This window comes from Opisthorchis viverrini (genome assembly GCF_000715545.1).
Source record: "Opisthorchis viverrini unplaced genomic scaffold opera_v5_25, whole genome shotgun sequence".
Classification (NCBI taxonomy): domain Eukaryota; kingdom Metazoa; phylum Platyhelminthes; class Trematoda; order Opisthorchiida; family Opisthorchiidae; genus Opisthorchis; species Opisthorchis viverrini.
In genome coordinates, this window is record NW_008751681.1 from 1,535,602 (window position 1) to 1,552,378 (window position 16,777).

The 16,777-nt window shown below is 43.7% G+C and overlaps 1 protein-coding gene across 1 annotated transcript in view; it reads left to right on the forward strand.

Moving 5' to 3' along the window:
- Nucleotides 1-3,883: 3,883 nt before the first annotated feature.
- Nucleotides 3,884-16,777, forward strand: part of T265_02155 (hypothetical protein) — a gene marked incomplete at both ends in the record, with an annotated part of 34,760 nt that continues 21,866 nt past the window's right edge. The window contains 3 exons of the mRNA XM_009166329.1: nt 3,884-4,245; nt 10,465-10,689; nt 13,128-13,501. Of these exons, the coding sequence (XP_009164593.1) occupies nt 3,943-4,245; nt 10,465-10,689; nt 13,128-13,501 (902 nt within the window). The remainder of the gene's footprint in view (nt 4,246-10,464; nt 10,690-13,127; nt 13,502-16,777) is intronic.

Genomic DNA, 16,777 nt, shown 5'->3' on the forward strand with positions numbered 1-16,777 from the left:
TCACCAATCGAGGTGACATCATCAGTGCGTAGTTGTGCGTAGCGGTGGGTTAGTGCGTAGCGCTACGCACTACTACGCTCCACAATAACGTACTGATGATGTCACCTCGATTGGTGATGAAACGTTTGCAATCAAATTGCCCAGCTCAGCGAACAAGCCAAAATATCGGAATGTTAGAGACAACTAGGTCAGAAATTTATTTTAGTGAAGCCCTGAAAGCTGCAGTCAACTGTGCCGAAAGACTTGAGGCATATGGCTGCATCAGAGGAAAACAGTGATACATTCGGGTCATTTTGTCCATTTCGATAAAACTGCAGAGCTCAGTTACAATCTAACACTCCACTTTGTCGACTTGGCTGCTGAATACGTTGACCGGATCCTATGAGCTCGATGGCTTTTCGGTATCAGTTTGCGGTCCCTTTTGGTTAGTCGGTTGGTAGAAATTGCCCGTGTAATCGTCAGTTGGATACCATTCACGTAGTGCAACTATCATGGAAAACCGCTCCATCGAAACTGTGGGTTTGGAAGGAGGTCAAATCCGTGAGTTGCGACTTAGTTGTTAGGTCGAAACAGCTTGTCAGACTTACATAGAAATCCGACATGTCGTGCACTGCACAAGTGCTTCCGTCTTGCTAGCTCATCGGATGGATTAGTCCTCAATCCTTGGACACGAGCGTGAACTATTTCCGTTACACAGGAAGCGGAAGTGGTTGATCGTGACTAACTAATCTATTGGACGCTCCGTCTTATTTGAAACTCGCCAGATTGGATTCGCTCGCCCCAATGTTCACGCTCAAAGTTGACATTCTTACCTCCAACAACACAGCAGCCGATTTTATCTGTCTATAGCGAATGTGAATTCAATGGGTTTTTTCGATTTAGTCGACGTTTTGATTTCCTTAAGTTTTTAATTATTCAGGGTCGGCGGTGTGCTAGGTTTGCTTATGATTTTTATCTGAATGCAAGTAGCGTTTATGTCGATCTGGATGGTCAAGTTTGGATGCACTACACCCTCTCAACCACCGTCCATGCGCCTTGTAGGGCACTTTTTTTCGGCTGTTTGTTAGTTTTAAAATCTTTTGGCAAGTTGAATTCAACGAACCAATTCATCTGACGTAGCAATCAGGATGTACGACAAGCAGGATTGATCACCGTCCTTCTTCTAGAGACGAGGGCACTGGTAAAAGAATCGGTGTTTTAGGTAATATGTGTTACTTGAAAGTCTAGGCAGTGAACTTTTATTTACTTGATTTCCATCCCCAAACGGTTCTTTCAGAATTGGCCTTTGGGTTACAACATAACACAGAAATAGTTTGGCTATGTCTTCAGGGTTCAAGGAGTGACATGTCTTGACATCCAGTTCAGATTGCACCGTGCGATAATCCCTAATCGTCGAATTTGTTTGCGTCACTGATACCTCTTCGTGATCTCACCGCTGCACTCCGTGTTCTGATTTGTACATTAACAATCAACGCACACACGTTTTCTGATGCTGACAGTGAAGTAATCGCCGGGAACAACCCACAGAAAAGAGCATCTCTGTTGGTGATCGAGAATTTGGAAACAATCTGAAATTGCGTTTGGCGATCAATAGAAAAGCGGGGCTTGCGATACCAATTTTGCGAAATGGAAGATGGGTTACAGCTGAAGTCAGCACACGCTTAGAAATTGTGGCTTGGTATCGATTTGGTCACCTGCTCAATTTTCGTAGCAAGTGGCACCACTAGAAGAATCAGGATCATGTTGCGTTACTTCCACCTCATTCCATTCGTGCATTTTGTGTATTTGGCAGAACGATCCCAGGCATCTGGGTAACGAATTTGGATAGTGACGAGATGCTAGCACCTCGTTTGTGTTCATCGGTTGCGGATGGAAAGCATACGCACACTTTAAGCACTCGGTAAGAAGAGGTAGGAACGAATGGAAGAGCGCTTTGAGCAACCAATAATTACAAGGTATACTCTGTCTCGTCCTGACACTTTTCCTGAGGGGAGGACTGATCAGAAGGGTTTCATCAATCTCAAGAAGCCTAATATGCGGATTATGTGTTAGGGCGAGCCCAGACAGAAGAAAAAGTACATGTGCAGAGGGTGACGCATCCCCAAGGTCATCATCGGTTCGACACGTCCGGAAAGCAGGTGAGTTGGCGGCTCTCACTAAACGGCTTAGCAACATACGACCAGTGTAGTGGGCCTGAGAATGTTCACGACCGGAACACCACCACTGGCTGTACGGAGCGAACAGGTGAACGAGCATATTTGGCCAATTAGTCATCCTATATATATATATTTACGCAGACGCTCTGTACGTTTTGTCCTGGCAATACAGCCGTGTCCCGAGTTCTCTGTGCTTCTCCCATCGCGTAGTCTGGCAGTCTCAGTGCAGGCGTAACCCATAGCTCGGCCACAACACGATACAACAATGCGCCACACAAATAACTGGCTTCCGTTAAGTGACTTTCAATGCATGAGCGGTAACTGTTGCTGAGTCAGCAATCTCCTGGGTAGCCTAGCCCATATGACAACCGTCAGTCAGTTCCACCGATATAGGTCTAATCACAGCTGCACATCAGTGGTCAGTGCCGGAGGTCAAACCAACGGTGCTTTGGTGATTGAGTTGATGTGTAATTGTTCTACTGACTAATTCGATTTTCGACCAATGTCCGAGGCCATGCAATCGTCCATAAACGGCAAACACAGGAATACTGCTTCTCCATGTATGACACAGACATACCCACACGATGGTTTCTGTAGGGTACGTGACACAATAGATCTATCAAGATACCCGTTCTATGTTGGGGATTTTGAATAGCAAATTCTCTTTTGGCAGCTGGTCTGTCGTACAGCTGTGTCTAGCCTTGTTGAAGCCAACTCAGCTACTTTGCTCCCTTGTTACCTAGTAGCTGACACCAAAGTCGGTTAGACCAAATGAAGTTTTTCACAAAGGATAACGTGCCTAACGGAAATACTGCAAAGCCTGACCCAACAACAAACCCACTTTCCAACATTGCACTCCATTGCACGTCATGTCATGGAAACGATTCATTGTGTGATCCTGTCAGACACACGTGGCACAGAGTGGAGGAATAGTAACAGTCGGCCAGCAGCTCGATGTCCTTTTAAAAGTTGATAATTGCCCTTATCGCTCTTGACCATCTGGAGTTGATGTTCAGTATTTGAGGCTTCTTTGAATACGAGTGCCTTTGTTATGTTATTTACGCTATGTATTGAATCCAACTTGATATTTTGATACTTCCCCAATTCTTTCGTTTGATGTTCGGGATCATCAAACCTACGCGTGACTTAAAGTTCCGTTTCGCGAGCCCCACTGGTATACCTCTCCTAGCCTAGAAGCCTCACTCCCGATAAGCCTTACTATCTTTAGCAAAATACACCGGTGTCCTTCATAAGATATCAGAGTTTTGCCGTATTCCCTACTAAGAGCCGTGCGGCTCGCAGAAAACACGACCAGTGACCGGTAACCGGGGTTCAACATACCTCTGGAACAGTTCACCCTGTTGAAACTCCTCGGGCATTCAAATTTCGCTGTACCACTAAAACCCAAAACTATTTATTGGCTTTCTCTGTAACAATGTTAACCAGAACATAGGAACCTACACTGTGTACCTTGAAGTAACTGATTCAGAGTATTTGCTCACTCTGGAACTGACCCAACCCCACACTTTTTAAAGGCCTTAGTAAGTAGACTGTGTTCATTCTTTGTTACTAGGGCTTTTACACAAGTCCGTATTTACGACTAAACAGAGTAATTCAACGGTTGACATGTCAACACCGGCGTCGTTTTTCACCTTTGGTGAGTTGTTTGTCGTGACAAGTCGCGCCATTTCTACGCTCATGATCGTACACTAGGTCCGATGCCTTCATTTTGCACCTTCCTATCAAGTCTTCTTTTCTACAATTTCAGCAATTTAACCTGTTGTGAATGACATTAATCGCCAGTGAGAGTGGCGCGTCTGTTGAGCTGCGGGAGCTCGGTTGCTGTTCACGGTGTGTAGTGCGTCTTCTGCACGGGGCAGAAAGTAGTTGTCAAACAGATGTGCTCAATGCGGAGGACAGTATACGAGAGAAGCCTATTTGTCCTGCCTGCTGTGGCCTGTTACACCACCCGTCACTTTGCCAACTTACTTTGAATCGCGTTGATGCACCACACATGAGTCAGCTACTTGAATCCGTTGCGTATAAGATCCAGTCATCAACTTTTGAATATTCTGCTTGTATCCTGAAAGTGAGTCAGTCTACTTTTATCCCATCGTTGCAATTTCTGAGTAAACCAACTATGGTTGGCTGTTTTCATAGCTATAGCAAATTTCTCTGTGCACAAGCAGCTGTTTAGCCGATCGAATCAAAGAGGCTATAATAATTGTTCTGCATATCAGCCTATCATCATTTACGGAACCTCTCATCTGGTAATGATTACATTCAATCACTTTCACGTATAATCCCAGTTCATCCAATTATTGGTTCTCGGTTGTAGGACGGGTGTAATGTCTCAGGTCCCTTACTCACTAGCTCCCTTGCTCTTTTATTGGTTGATGTCAATCCCCAAAATACTAGATTTGACGTCTCGCTTGCTTAACTGGGCAACCCGAAGCCTCAAAAGAAAACTTTGTGATTGGCTGCTGTTTTAGCAATATGACAAGGTTGCTTATTTAATACCAATTAGAGGTTGTAAGCCTTGCTAATTTTCACTATTGTGGGAAATTTCGGGATGAAATTACCAGAGTTACGTCTTCACTTTCCCCGTCAACATAATGATTAGGACAACGGAGGATTCCAGAAGCGCCTTGGAGGCCTCTTTCAAAGGAAGAAGGGTGTTCGATCAAACACTCATTTAGAAGTTACGGTTTTACGAGGGTCTCAGGGGAGACTCACTATAATATGTGATTAGCCGTAAAAAGACGAAACGCGTCATGACCTTTCGACAAATTTTCATCACATAAGCGGTATCTTACTGAGGAGAAGTACTTTGTTGTCTCAGAGATACACCACAGTCGGTTGAAAAAATATCATAAACGAGCGGACTAACCGAGTCCAATCTCTATCTTCCATCAATGTTATCTTAATTTGCAAATGAATGTTTTCACTTCAGTGAGATTTTCAAATGAGAACGACGGTGATGCTGGTGAAGGGCTACATGTTTCTGATGAGCCCCGAAAACAACGAAACCGGAAGGCTTAGAAAGTAATTTCATCTTCAATGGAGATTTTATCCTATCGGCGAGGGAAAGCCGGAAAACACTGTACAGTTTTTCCATTCCTTTTGTGACTCATTTGCAGTGTGCATCTCACGAAACTCAGAGAATTTTGAACTCGCGACCGTCCGGCCAGCACATGAGCGTTTGGCCACGGGTGGCTTGTAAGACGTGTGATTAACTCTCACTTAGGACACAGCGCTACTCATTTTCGTTTTAATCATTGAGGAAAAATATTTGGTGGTTTTAAACTGTATTTTGACGATATTGCTTGCGACTGAACTGCGAATGTAGCTCATTGACTTGTACTCAGATGACGTGTTCAACGAGAAATATCAGCATGTATACTCATGTAAATTTTGCCATCGTTTGCGAAACGGGTATCTCGCAGATTTGAGAAGATTCCTTCAGCTTGCTACTGCAGAGGTACTTGCAACTAAAGTGCTTCCAATTTGGAGAAAAGCGTTTGCACTGGAGCTATTTTCACTACATGGCAGAATAGCTCAATTTCTGTGTAGATAAATGCTATTGACAGTCAGTGCTAAGTTAAGTCCTCGATTTGATCGAAATTATGATTCCTTTGAGTCAGTAAGCGGTCGTTTCCAGACAGTTGCTGTCTAAGGTGGAGGCGGATGGGGAGAAGGCGACGAAACTCATTCAGTCGAAAGTGTTGATTGACAATTTTCTATCCGGCGCGCTTCCGTACGGTTCCCATAACAACGGTTCATGTCATATTACCAGTCCTGTGCGTCTCAGTCAGTCTTGTTGGGACCATTTGCATTTGATAACATCGCCACCGCAGTTTCCAGGCGTTATTACCACTGCGCGGTTGCTGAAGCATATTCGTGAGTGCATTTTCGGAATAATGGTGTGATCTAACCTATACAATCCAGAGTCCCAAATAGTAACATATCATCTGGCGACCTACAAGTTTTCCGGAAGTCTAGTGGGTTTTATAAAGTTAGCCGTCCAGACGGTATGAATAGATCGAATTTACTATTGTTTTTTTACTTGGGGTGATCAGAAGTGAGGTAGCAACAGGTACGGTCCACTATATAGTTCATGTTGTGTCCAGCAGTATCCCTACTGGAGCACTCCGAATTTGGAAGAAGAGATTGATAGGACTGAATCACTAGATTTTCTAAGGAATCAACACAGACCAGGTTCTACCAGCATTAGATCGGGCCCACTCTTACATCATAACTAACAGACTCAACGTTTCAGTAGCGCACGTGGGTCTAGGGCGAAATGGCTCAGTGTTTAGAGCGTGCATTTACTGACCGGAAGGTCCGTGATTCGAACCCGACTTCCGCATCTGGCTTCTTCTGTTTGGGCTTCGCAAGCTGGCGGTATTTTAGCTCTTGTGCTTCCTCCGAGTGGCATGGCAGCTAAGCAACGGAAGGGGACTACAGCTGAACGGTTTACGTTGGTTAGTTACAGTATTTCATTAGTGGGGTGCCGATGTCGATCATGCAACAGGTAGATGCAGCCTTCTAGTCCTACTTCTTTCGATATAATGGTTAGGAGAATCGATAAATGGACGGTAACTGGATATAAACCCCTTTGGAAACGTGTTGAATGCCTTCCACGGACTGATATGAAACACGGGAATAAAATCTTTAATCTCGTCGATGAACTGGCGACAGTAGTATTGAGTGGTTCGTTGAAGTCTGGAAGAAAACCATGCAGGACTCGATCGTAAATGCACCTGAATTATGTTCTCCGTTAATTGGGAATAAAACATTTACTCTGACCTGGCATTTTCCGCCCTCAGCACGTGACTTAATGTGCGTTCTTCGTGGATTACATCGAACTCGGTGTCATTTAATTGTAACGTCGGGTTCTTGTTAAGTTTTCCACTCTTCGATATCCTAGGTTGAATTTCCTGAAATAAGGAAAAAAAGGGGATCCTTCCTCAGTATACCAGCTTCCACCGTTTTCGATAGTTGATATGGTGGCTGTTCTGTTGGCCGAACTTAGCAACTGGCCAGCTATTTGGGTGACAAACAGTGCAAGCATTTACCACCAGTGCACTCGGCAAACAGATCAATGGCTACTTGATCAAATGCCACTAATATACCATACCAAATTGCTATCAACCGTCCAACGTACTCCCGGTTGTTTTTAACCCACACATAGGGCGTTGCATAAGTAGATGAGAGACAATCCTAAGCTCACAAGGCAGGCAATACAATCGTTTAAAGTTGTTTGCAGTACTCGCCCATATAGTGGCGCAATATTCGATTGAGCATTTCGTGAGCAACTATACCATCTTAGCGCAGCATCTTATCTTGCCTGAGGAAGGTAGCGCGAAACGGCACACTTATACATGATTAGATTGGCATTATAATTCGGCAACATTGATAAACGCCATTCACTGCGAACGTTCATGTTCCGTAAAACCTGGAAAAGCGTTTCAGAGGCTCGTACAGTTAAACCGAGGTGCATAAGGTTTTTAAGTGGCCTACGAATAAACGATTTGAGAACAGCATAAACGGGAGATTCAGCCGAGTCCCTTCATCACCAAATTGGTATGCAATTGAGTGGAAATTCTTACAATTTGAGTCCAAGTAAAATATAAGGTTGACCAAAACCCGGAAACTGGGCCTACCTGATGAATCCCTAGAAAGGCAAAACTCGCCGTGCGCTTTCGAAGCGGTTCCGGCAATGTTATGAATAATATATAAACGCTTTGAGTTTCACTACAATGCGTGTTCTGACCTATGTATGGTCAAGAAGTACAACTCCCCTGGAGTGACCATGCCCTGCAATTTGGAATGTCTTTGGTCAGTACTGCGGATAATTTCGCTCGAGGGAATTCATTATTTTGAAAAAAAAACCTCCAAGGGCGAAATGTATGCGAAATTTCCTTAGCACACAAAGTTAAGTGACGGTCATTTAAAAACATGATGTTTGAGACTACGATTTAAGTATGAAAATTCCTTTCAACTTGTCTCGTGACATTACGGTCTTTTCGTTGCCATACATCAATTTGCTGTGCTCTACTTTTGCTCGGATTAGTTTATTTGGTTCGTTTATGCCAGTATTGGTGTCCATGCTTATTCCCCATTGTGGCATAATTTAACTCTACTCTTCATTGGGCCCCACGAATGTATGTCGAAATGGCTATAAAAGTTTGCAGATTCCTGGACTGGATTACCCAAGTTGATTTTGTGTTTGACTAGGTGCTCACCTCGTTCGCCTTCGCCCAGTTAGTGCAGTTTTCAACTCGACTGATTCCACATACTTCGTGCCGTTGTGTGAAATACGCTCGTCATACTGTCACTCACCTTTTCTCATCTGTAAACTTCAGTCGACGTTTTTTACTGTATTCCCACTGTTTCCCATCTTTTTTGTCATCCATCACTTATAATGGGTTCACTAACTCATGCGTGGCTTGTCGTGTGACAAATTGGTTATTGCTAGAAATCTTGTGGAATTGTTTTCGAATTTCATCCGTAGCTACTCAATCACTCTTGTTGGGGTTTCCGTCAACAGCTGCACTTTGACTTTAAAATAAAAGTAAATCGTTCAGCTGTAACACCTTTCCGGTACCTAGCTGCCATGCCGCCCGAAGGAAGCACGAGTGCTGGGATACTGCCAGGTTGCCCAAGCTTAGACAGGGGAAGTCGAGATCGGGTTCGAACGACAGACCTTCCGGTCGGTAAATTCGCGCTCTAACCAGTTGGGCCAACTCGCCCCGTTTGACCTTAACACGACAGAAGTACATCGGCCGGTTATACATCTCTTGACGGTCGGCATTCGTTCAAGTCTAACCGCTCACCTTGATAGCGAAGATGGACGAAATGACATTCCCATGGACAGTGGTGGACGATTAGAGACGGTCAAACGTATTAACCTTTCATCGTCAGCACATTGATGCGATGTAGCACTGATTTTGACTGTGTGAATCGCTTTCCTCATATCCCCGATTGGAACCGGCAGCCTCAGTTAGGGCTAATAGCTGGATACATCCTGTGGCTGTCGGAATATGTGGTTGACTCTGGTTGATCTAATGGTGCAAGATAATGGCGTTGAGTAGCTAGATACCAATGAATCACACTATTTCCTAAAGTCAACTACTTGGCGTGACAGTAATTGATCCATAATAGGAACATGCGTCTGCAAGTATCTGTTGACGTGGCAGAATTCAACCAACCCCTTGCAATAAGCATACCCGACGCTGCGGGAACGTGTCAAATGGTGTGGTACCGTGTAAGTCTTAAGACCGGCTCCTAAAGCCTTGGCTGCACAGAAGGATCAATGTGCTGATACTTACATAGACGACCTAACAATGTTGAAGATTCAAATTGTGATCTGAAGTACCACGAATCTAAACGTCTTCACGAGCTAAACACAAATGTGTAAAGAATGGGATATTTTAAAAATCCTTACACTGAATTAACCCAACGAAATAACGAAACACCTCCCTGATTTGTTGTCCCGCTTACAGACATTTGTCAGTCGTTATTCACGTCAAGTTACGGTCATCTAGCGTAGTTATTTGGAAAAGGGAAAATGGCGACCTCATGACGAGAGTGGGCTGTAGTTGTTTGAGCTTCCTTACCTAGTTATTGGTGAAAGTTTGGTGATCTGAAACACCCAGGATGATTGTCTTCTGTGAGACCTTCCTGCACACATTTAGATTTGTCTTACTTCGCTGGTCATAGTTTTTCATAGAACGAGATTGAATTCGTCGAGACATTCAACGACGGTGGAATAAATGAGGATTGAACGAAATTCGAAGTGTCTAACTGCGAGCGCTACTCATTCAGCTCTTATTCTCTGCTAGCCGACATTGATACAGATGTCGAGTGAAAACAAACAGAGGATCAGCGAAATACACTCATTTGCAAACTAAGTTGGTTTTTCGAGAGGCTCACCTGAAATCCAGTTGAATCTCCCTTTTGTGATGTTTCCAGGCGATGAATTTTCAGAAACCTTACGAGTATTGCATTGCAAATGAAGAGAGTATCACCTTGATCTCTCTCTTCATTTCCAACAGCCAATAGGAAGAACTTCAGATGCCTGATGACTGATAAATAACGAATTTCCAGCCGTTCTTTTTTATCATGGTGGTTTCGTTTCCGGTCCATAGATTCCGTTTTACCATCTTCAGGAATCTGGTCTCACATAAGTTGGGGGATCATACTAGCTGACTTAAAGCTGAGGAATTTGGAGTTGTTACAGACTTCATCACGAATAGTGCTTTATGTGCAGTTCCTAGCCCACGGTAACCGTTTCATATTCCAGACGGTAACCCCGGTGAACATCATCCTTCGAGAACACATTCTTTGGGCACTATTGCTTCAGAAGGCCGGCGAAAATGCTGCGGGCTCTTCTGGACTCATCGCACGTCAACCAGAAGCCGTCGCCCCTTTCTCAACACAAGATGTTGATAAATGGCGACGAAACAGCATATCGCTTAAAGTCGCTTGGCAGTGGATTGTCGAACCTCTTCTGTCATCTGCACTACAGGTATGTTTTATCTGTTTTGGCAAACACAGCTATAGTGTTGTGGGTCTTGCTTTGATCAGTTCAATTCTGATAAAGTGATTTTCTCTAGAATGCTTGCCACACATGACCATGAAATCCTGCTTTTCTGAGGAAATGTGTTTTCTCTTCTCAGGTACAGTTTTATCCATACCACCCGTGGTTGAACAGCCACCAGCCTTCATAGTACAGGTTTTCAGGCCTGCATCAATGGTAAGGCAGTAAACTTTGTTTTAGCTGCCCATCGGTAGGGCATGTCCTTGACCGTGCCGGATTTTGAAGTCCGTACGTTCGACATATCAGGCAGACATGTTGTGTTGTCCCTAGTCTACCAACTCAAATCATGCTCACCGAACCAGGTAGACGTGTTTGTCCTTCAACTGTATCAGGGTTTACACCCATTACCTACCAGATACGGTTATCTTTCTCGAGAACTCACTTTCTATGGTTACCAAGACGTTGACTTAATGCCAAATGTTCACGCTATCGACCAAGAACAACAGAAGTTTGACCAGCCATTCTTTAACCATTTATCAAAATTTTCCGCAGCATACAATCGAAGGCCAGCTTGGCTGCCGAATGTCCCATCAACGCGGTTCATTGGTTGTAGTGAACACCAGTTGAAACAAGACACTTTGGAACAGGCAGAAATCAACCAATGCTAACCATTGTAGAACTGATTAGAAGATGAACCAGTCACAACCGAATACCTCTGAACATCTATTGGATAATATGAATAATGTCAATGTTACTGTTTTCTGCACCGGTAAAAACTAGTGGTTTTATGTGGATGAACCGAGATTTTGCTGGAGTTAATTAACCATCTCCTTTGCTCATTTTCTTGGACTAAAATAACACCACAATGTAGTTTCGTTGGTGCTCATTCATGGGATTTGTGATAGCTCGGACAGTGTGACACGCGTATTAGCTGAGAGTGTAATTTGTACCCTATGGTCCTCAACAGCTTCTGTGAGCGCACATTAGGATGATTCATCAGTGCGCACTGATAACGTCCCCACGATTTTATGACTACTCGTTTGCAAGCGGATTGCAGAGCTCAGCGAGCAGATTGACAGCCACGTGATCTACGACCGGTTAACACCCAAGCTAACAGTATTTCGGTATGGTCGTTGGCTTGTTCGCTGAGCTGGGCAATTTGGTTGCAAACGTTTCATCACCAATCGAGGTGACATCATCAGTGCGTAGTTGTGCGTAGCGGTGGGTTAGTGGTTGTGCACAACCATTACTTGGGCATATGTCTACAAACAATGTAAGTTACGTCAATCACTTGGCGCCAAACTGTAGTGAGTTTCCTGAGTAATCAGAAAGTGGGTCTCAAACTGTATTGAATCGATAGCGTAGGGTGATTTCATTTCAGCTTTTTCTTTTTGAGTTTCCTGAGTAATCAGAAAGTGGGTCCCGTCAGCCTTTGCGGCGCTTCCTTTCACTAGGTTCCGGGACAAATTCTAAGCCTACAAAAAACGCCTGTTCGGTGAGTGTTTTTCCCTGAAGGGGTTATTCTTGGGGAAATAACGTATTGATGAATATCTTCCGTTGATTACACTCACCCTTTCCTTTCGCTCATGCTCACACTTTTTTGACCAGTCAACCCGGCGGCTGTGTTTTCCGCAGACAACATTGCTACTGATGAGCCCACCATAGATTCTGTAGTTCCACTGAAATTCACAACTGATTTACAAACCTCTCTCTTGAAAGCCAAATTGATTTGCAGATGAGTGTATTTCTCGAAAACAGCTCAATTTGGGTTCAAGTAGGACGTAAGATTGACGGAACCTCGTGGATTGCACCTACCTGATGAGCCCCAAGAAGGGTGAGACCGGTCGTTGGCTATCGAAAAGTTTTCAGCAACTTTGTGAGTAGTTTCCTGTATGAAAAGATTTCCATACCTCTTTGAGAGAGATCGGAGGGCTTCTAAGAGAGTTTCTGGTCTCAGCAGTATAGCGTGTCTTAAGCAAATTCCTTTTCGTTAGCTTCCAACACATGTTCCTTCTGATTGAGGGTCTTCTTCAATTTTTGAGGATTGTCATCGCCACCTATCAATCGACAAGCAATCGACTGTTTCGGGCGTATAATTGGCTAGAGTTTTGACAGGTTCGACTGCCTTTCACCACTTTGTCTCACAGCTTAATTTGACTTCGAAGTAGAGATTTCGAGGACGATTTCGTATTACTCTACGCCTGTCCTCTTTCTTCACATTACCAAACAACTCGAATACGGTGGCACCAGTTTCTTAAAGGTATGCATGGTTGCTTTGTTGTGCTAAACGTCTTTGTTTCCCGTATATGTACGTTTTTGGCTCAAATACGATTTGCTGCCGTTACGAAGCTATTCGGATCCGTGTTCGTCAACCGTTAGTTTTGGTGGCCTAACTGAATACTTTTTAATGTCTCCCAATTCCACAGGTGCCGTTTATCCAGTCTTCAAAGGACATTCTCAAAGAAGAACTCTTGCAATCTCTTGGTTTTCCACCATTTCCTGAGACGTCTGTTCTCACACTTAATGTTGAACTAACAAACGAACATTCCAAACTCGAATGTGAGGACCACCTACGAGTCATAAGACCAGCAGTTTCTGATGAAATTCAGGCCCATATCAACGAGCTTTTGAACTGTCGACCAGAAAAAAATAGAAGGAAACGTGGAGCTTTACAGAAGCATGTGCTAGACAAAAACGTTGAGATCCAGGAGCCGGAAATCTCACCATGTCAGTTCTCAAAGACCAATTTACAACCTCTGCTTTGGACCATTTTGGATCGGAAATTTGTGCTTCCCTGCACGTGAGTTACAGTAGTGTCCTTTGTCTGCGTGTTGAGTGGCTCTTCTGTTTTGTCGCTCAGTTGTACAGTTTCAGTCATCTTGTAGGCTGTTTTGTTGCAACTAATCGATTCCTACTTTGGTTCAGTACCAGATTAACATTCAGAATATCAGTTAGGTTGCGAATGGTTTGTCCTTATTCCATCCAAAACGTTTTGCTGCATTACGATCCCTAAAGTACGATATTACTAGTAAGTTAGAGCTTCCTAAGTACGTGTACACTTCTCTCAGATAAGCCCCGCCAACCAAAAAAGATTAGAAATAAGAGAATATGAGATTTGTACTTTTATTTTCTATTGAAGAGGGTGAAATTGGGACATGTCATTAATAATTTACATGAAAAGGTCCGTTTTTCGGTACCTTTGCCTCCAAACGAACTCACACAAGTAGCTGTTCATTAAAGATCGGTGTGTGCCGCATTGGCGTTTATTCTGCATCTTGTAGACGTGGCAAAGAGATTCGACCGTTTGTGTGTGAGCTCCAGCCGTTGGATCCACATAGTTTTCGGTATGATTTACCGTTTCATGAATATGATTCATGTCAATCATCGTTTCAATTCCTTGGTATGGTGCCCACATATCGGAGATGATGATTGGGCAGGGAGCGATGCCGGCCTGGATTGTGTCCATCACAGTGGCCGCCGTTCGATCTGGCACTGCATACATGAACACCTCTTTAGTTTCCCGGTGGATCCCTCCGGAAATCCACTGCTGGGAAAGGACTCGCCCTGTGTGAATCACTCCGTGACTTTGCAAAAAAACGTATTGCTGTCTCTTTGTCATGGACGAGAGTTGAAAGCCACAAAAAGTTCGTTTAAGGTTTAACCTTCGAACGGAGATTTTTGCACACAATGAGCCTAGATGCGGATAAGGAATTAATTTCATCAAAAACAAGTCAAGGTTGTGTGCTTACATTAAATTGGAACTGGCAAAAAATGGCGGGGTTTAGTTTTTCGCACATGCACTCTTTGCATTAGTGGTGGGGCTTATCTGGAAAAGATCCTCTCTCAGAACCACAGGCTTTATCCCAAAGTTAATGGAATTTTCTCTTGATGCGCAACCGTGAGATTAGACCATTAGCCTCGGAGATCCCCGACCTATCATTCGGAGTTGCCTTGTTACAATTGGGGCGTATGGTGTAGGAGCGATTCCTATTCGTTTGTCCTCCTAATAGGGACTGACCGTACGGCCTGGTCACTATAGTCTCTTCTTGACGATATCGACCAAGTCAGCTGTTTCTAGATGACCTTTGGCGTACCCACTTCGTTTCCGCAGATGTAATTGGTCTTATTTTGTCTGTTTGCATTATCGTTTTTATTGTTTGAACCCGTTTGAAATACATTTTTCTCTCAGCGAGAAAAAAGTATGGTGTTTGACTAGAGGAGAAATTCCAATTTGTTTTTTAAAGAACGATTTCTATGGCTTACAATCAGTGCGCTGTCAGCTGTCACTCGCTTTCTCATCTTTGATTGATCATCCTTCTATATTCTCACCACCTCAAGAGTGTAATTGACGAAGTGGTGTTGAACATAGTTTATTTTGTATTCAAACCATGATACGTTGGTTATTCGTCATATCTTTTGTTCTTCAACATCGGAGATGCTGGTTTTCACCTCATACTCGTCTAGGCTAACGGACTGGGTGGAACGGGTCTGACGTTTCGATCCCGTGGATTACCAGAACAATTGACTTGTATACGTATGCTACAGAGGAGAATGTTGATAGCTCAGGTAGCATAGATAGTAGTTGGTTTGTTCGCTGAGCTGGGTAATTTGATTACAAAGTTTTCGTCATCATTCGAATTGACATCATCAGTGCGTTGTTAGGGAGCTTAGTGAGCGTAGCGATGGGTTGTAGGCGAAACGTATGCAACCAAATGTATGTACGTATGTATCTCACCATGGCCCAAGTTGCCTGATACCTGCTCATGCCACAGCATGAGCAAGGTTTGTCTGAAGCTTTGAGTGGGGTTCCAGGACAGCACAGTCTACTTCAAGTTTATTCGTACGATTCAAGAACTTATCCACAGTTACTAAAAAAGTGTGTTTTACTTCACAGTTAGTATAAAATTTTTCAACTACTCAGGTCGTCTTTGGAATAAATCCCTAGTTATCCAAGTTCCACTTGAAAGGACGCTGGCACCGGAATATATTCCCAAAATAGTGCTGGGATTGGTCCGTGCAGGCAGTCTTTCGTTACACCGCAAAACAGAACTGTGATCCTTTTGAATGTCCACCTTGGTTGTGTTTTCTATTTGAGAAGTTGAACTCTAATTTCATCGCAGCTGATTGTTCTTCAAATGTAATTTGAAGTGACTGCGGCTGTGTGCTGGAAAACAGAAGAGGAATTAACTTGGATGTTTTGGACTTGTGCGCCCACCACCGGCATCATGTTTGTGTTGCTCAGACTCTTTAGCGCCCCGGCTCAAACGTGGTCTGTGCATTTACCTTCTGGAAGCAAAGTTCTTTAGGTTCATCGTTTACTTTTCATCAGCGATTTTCAGCGGCTCTGTTGAGCTATCCTTCTTGACTGACCTTAAAGATGTGCGGAATGCCTCCAACCTAATAAAGTAATCGTTTGGTGACCTGAACCAACTAAATTAACAGCCGAGCTTTCGTCGAGCAACTCAGCACTTTCAATTGTTCTTAGCGTTGACTATAACGCCAAAACTCACCACTATCAGGAACATGTTTCAGTTGATATGTTGATCCACCGGGCCAACCTCTAGTAAAATCGATTGTTATGTTCACTAGTCAATACGAAGAATGCGCATCCGAGGCTAGCAACAGAGTCAAACTTGACCTCTAAGTATCCCAGTTCACCTGGCCAAACAGAAACCAGTTGATCAGTCAAGCACTGTTCATATTCCCCGTTTTTTGAGAGAAGTTTGTCCGTATTGGTAAAGAGTGGGCGAACGCCGATGAACTTTTTTGGTTATTTTGAGGGTGTTAGTGTTTTTTCATCAGTTCAGTGGTAAATTATACGCTCCTGGGCCAGAGTGGTTCCAGTAGGAAGATCTCTGTCCTACTCATTACACCGAAATCTGCCCACCTGGTCAATTTGTGCAAATCCCCATGCGCGTTTCTAGTTATTTGTACCACTGAATTGTGGCCAATGTTTCTGGCAATGCCCTTTTGCGACGTTTTGTCTAATCCTAATTACGTCAAATTGACTTACTTCTGGGACACTGCTTGTACCCTCAGGCATGTTACATTATTATTTCGGTGTAGTTTGTGTAAA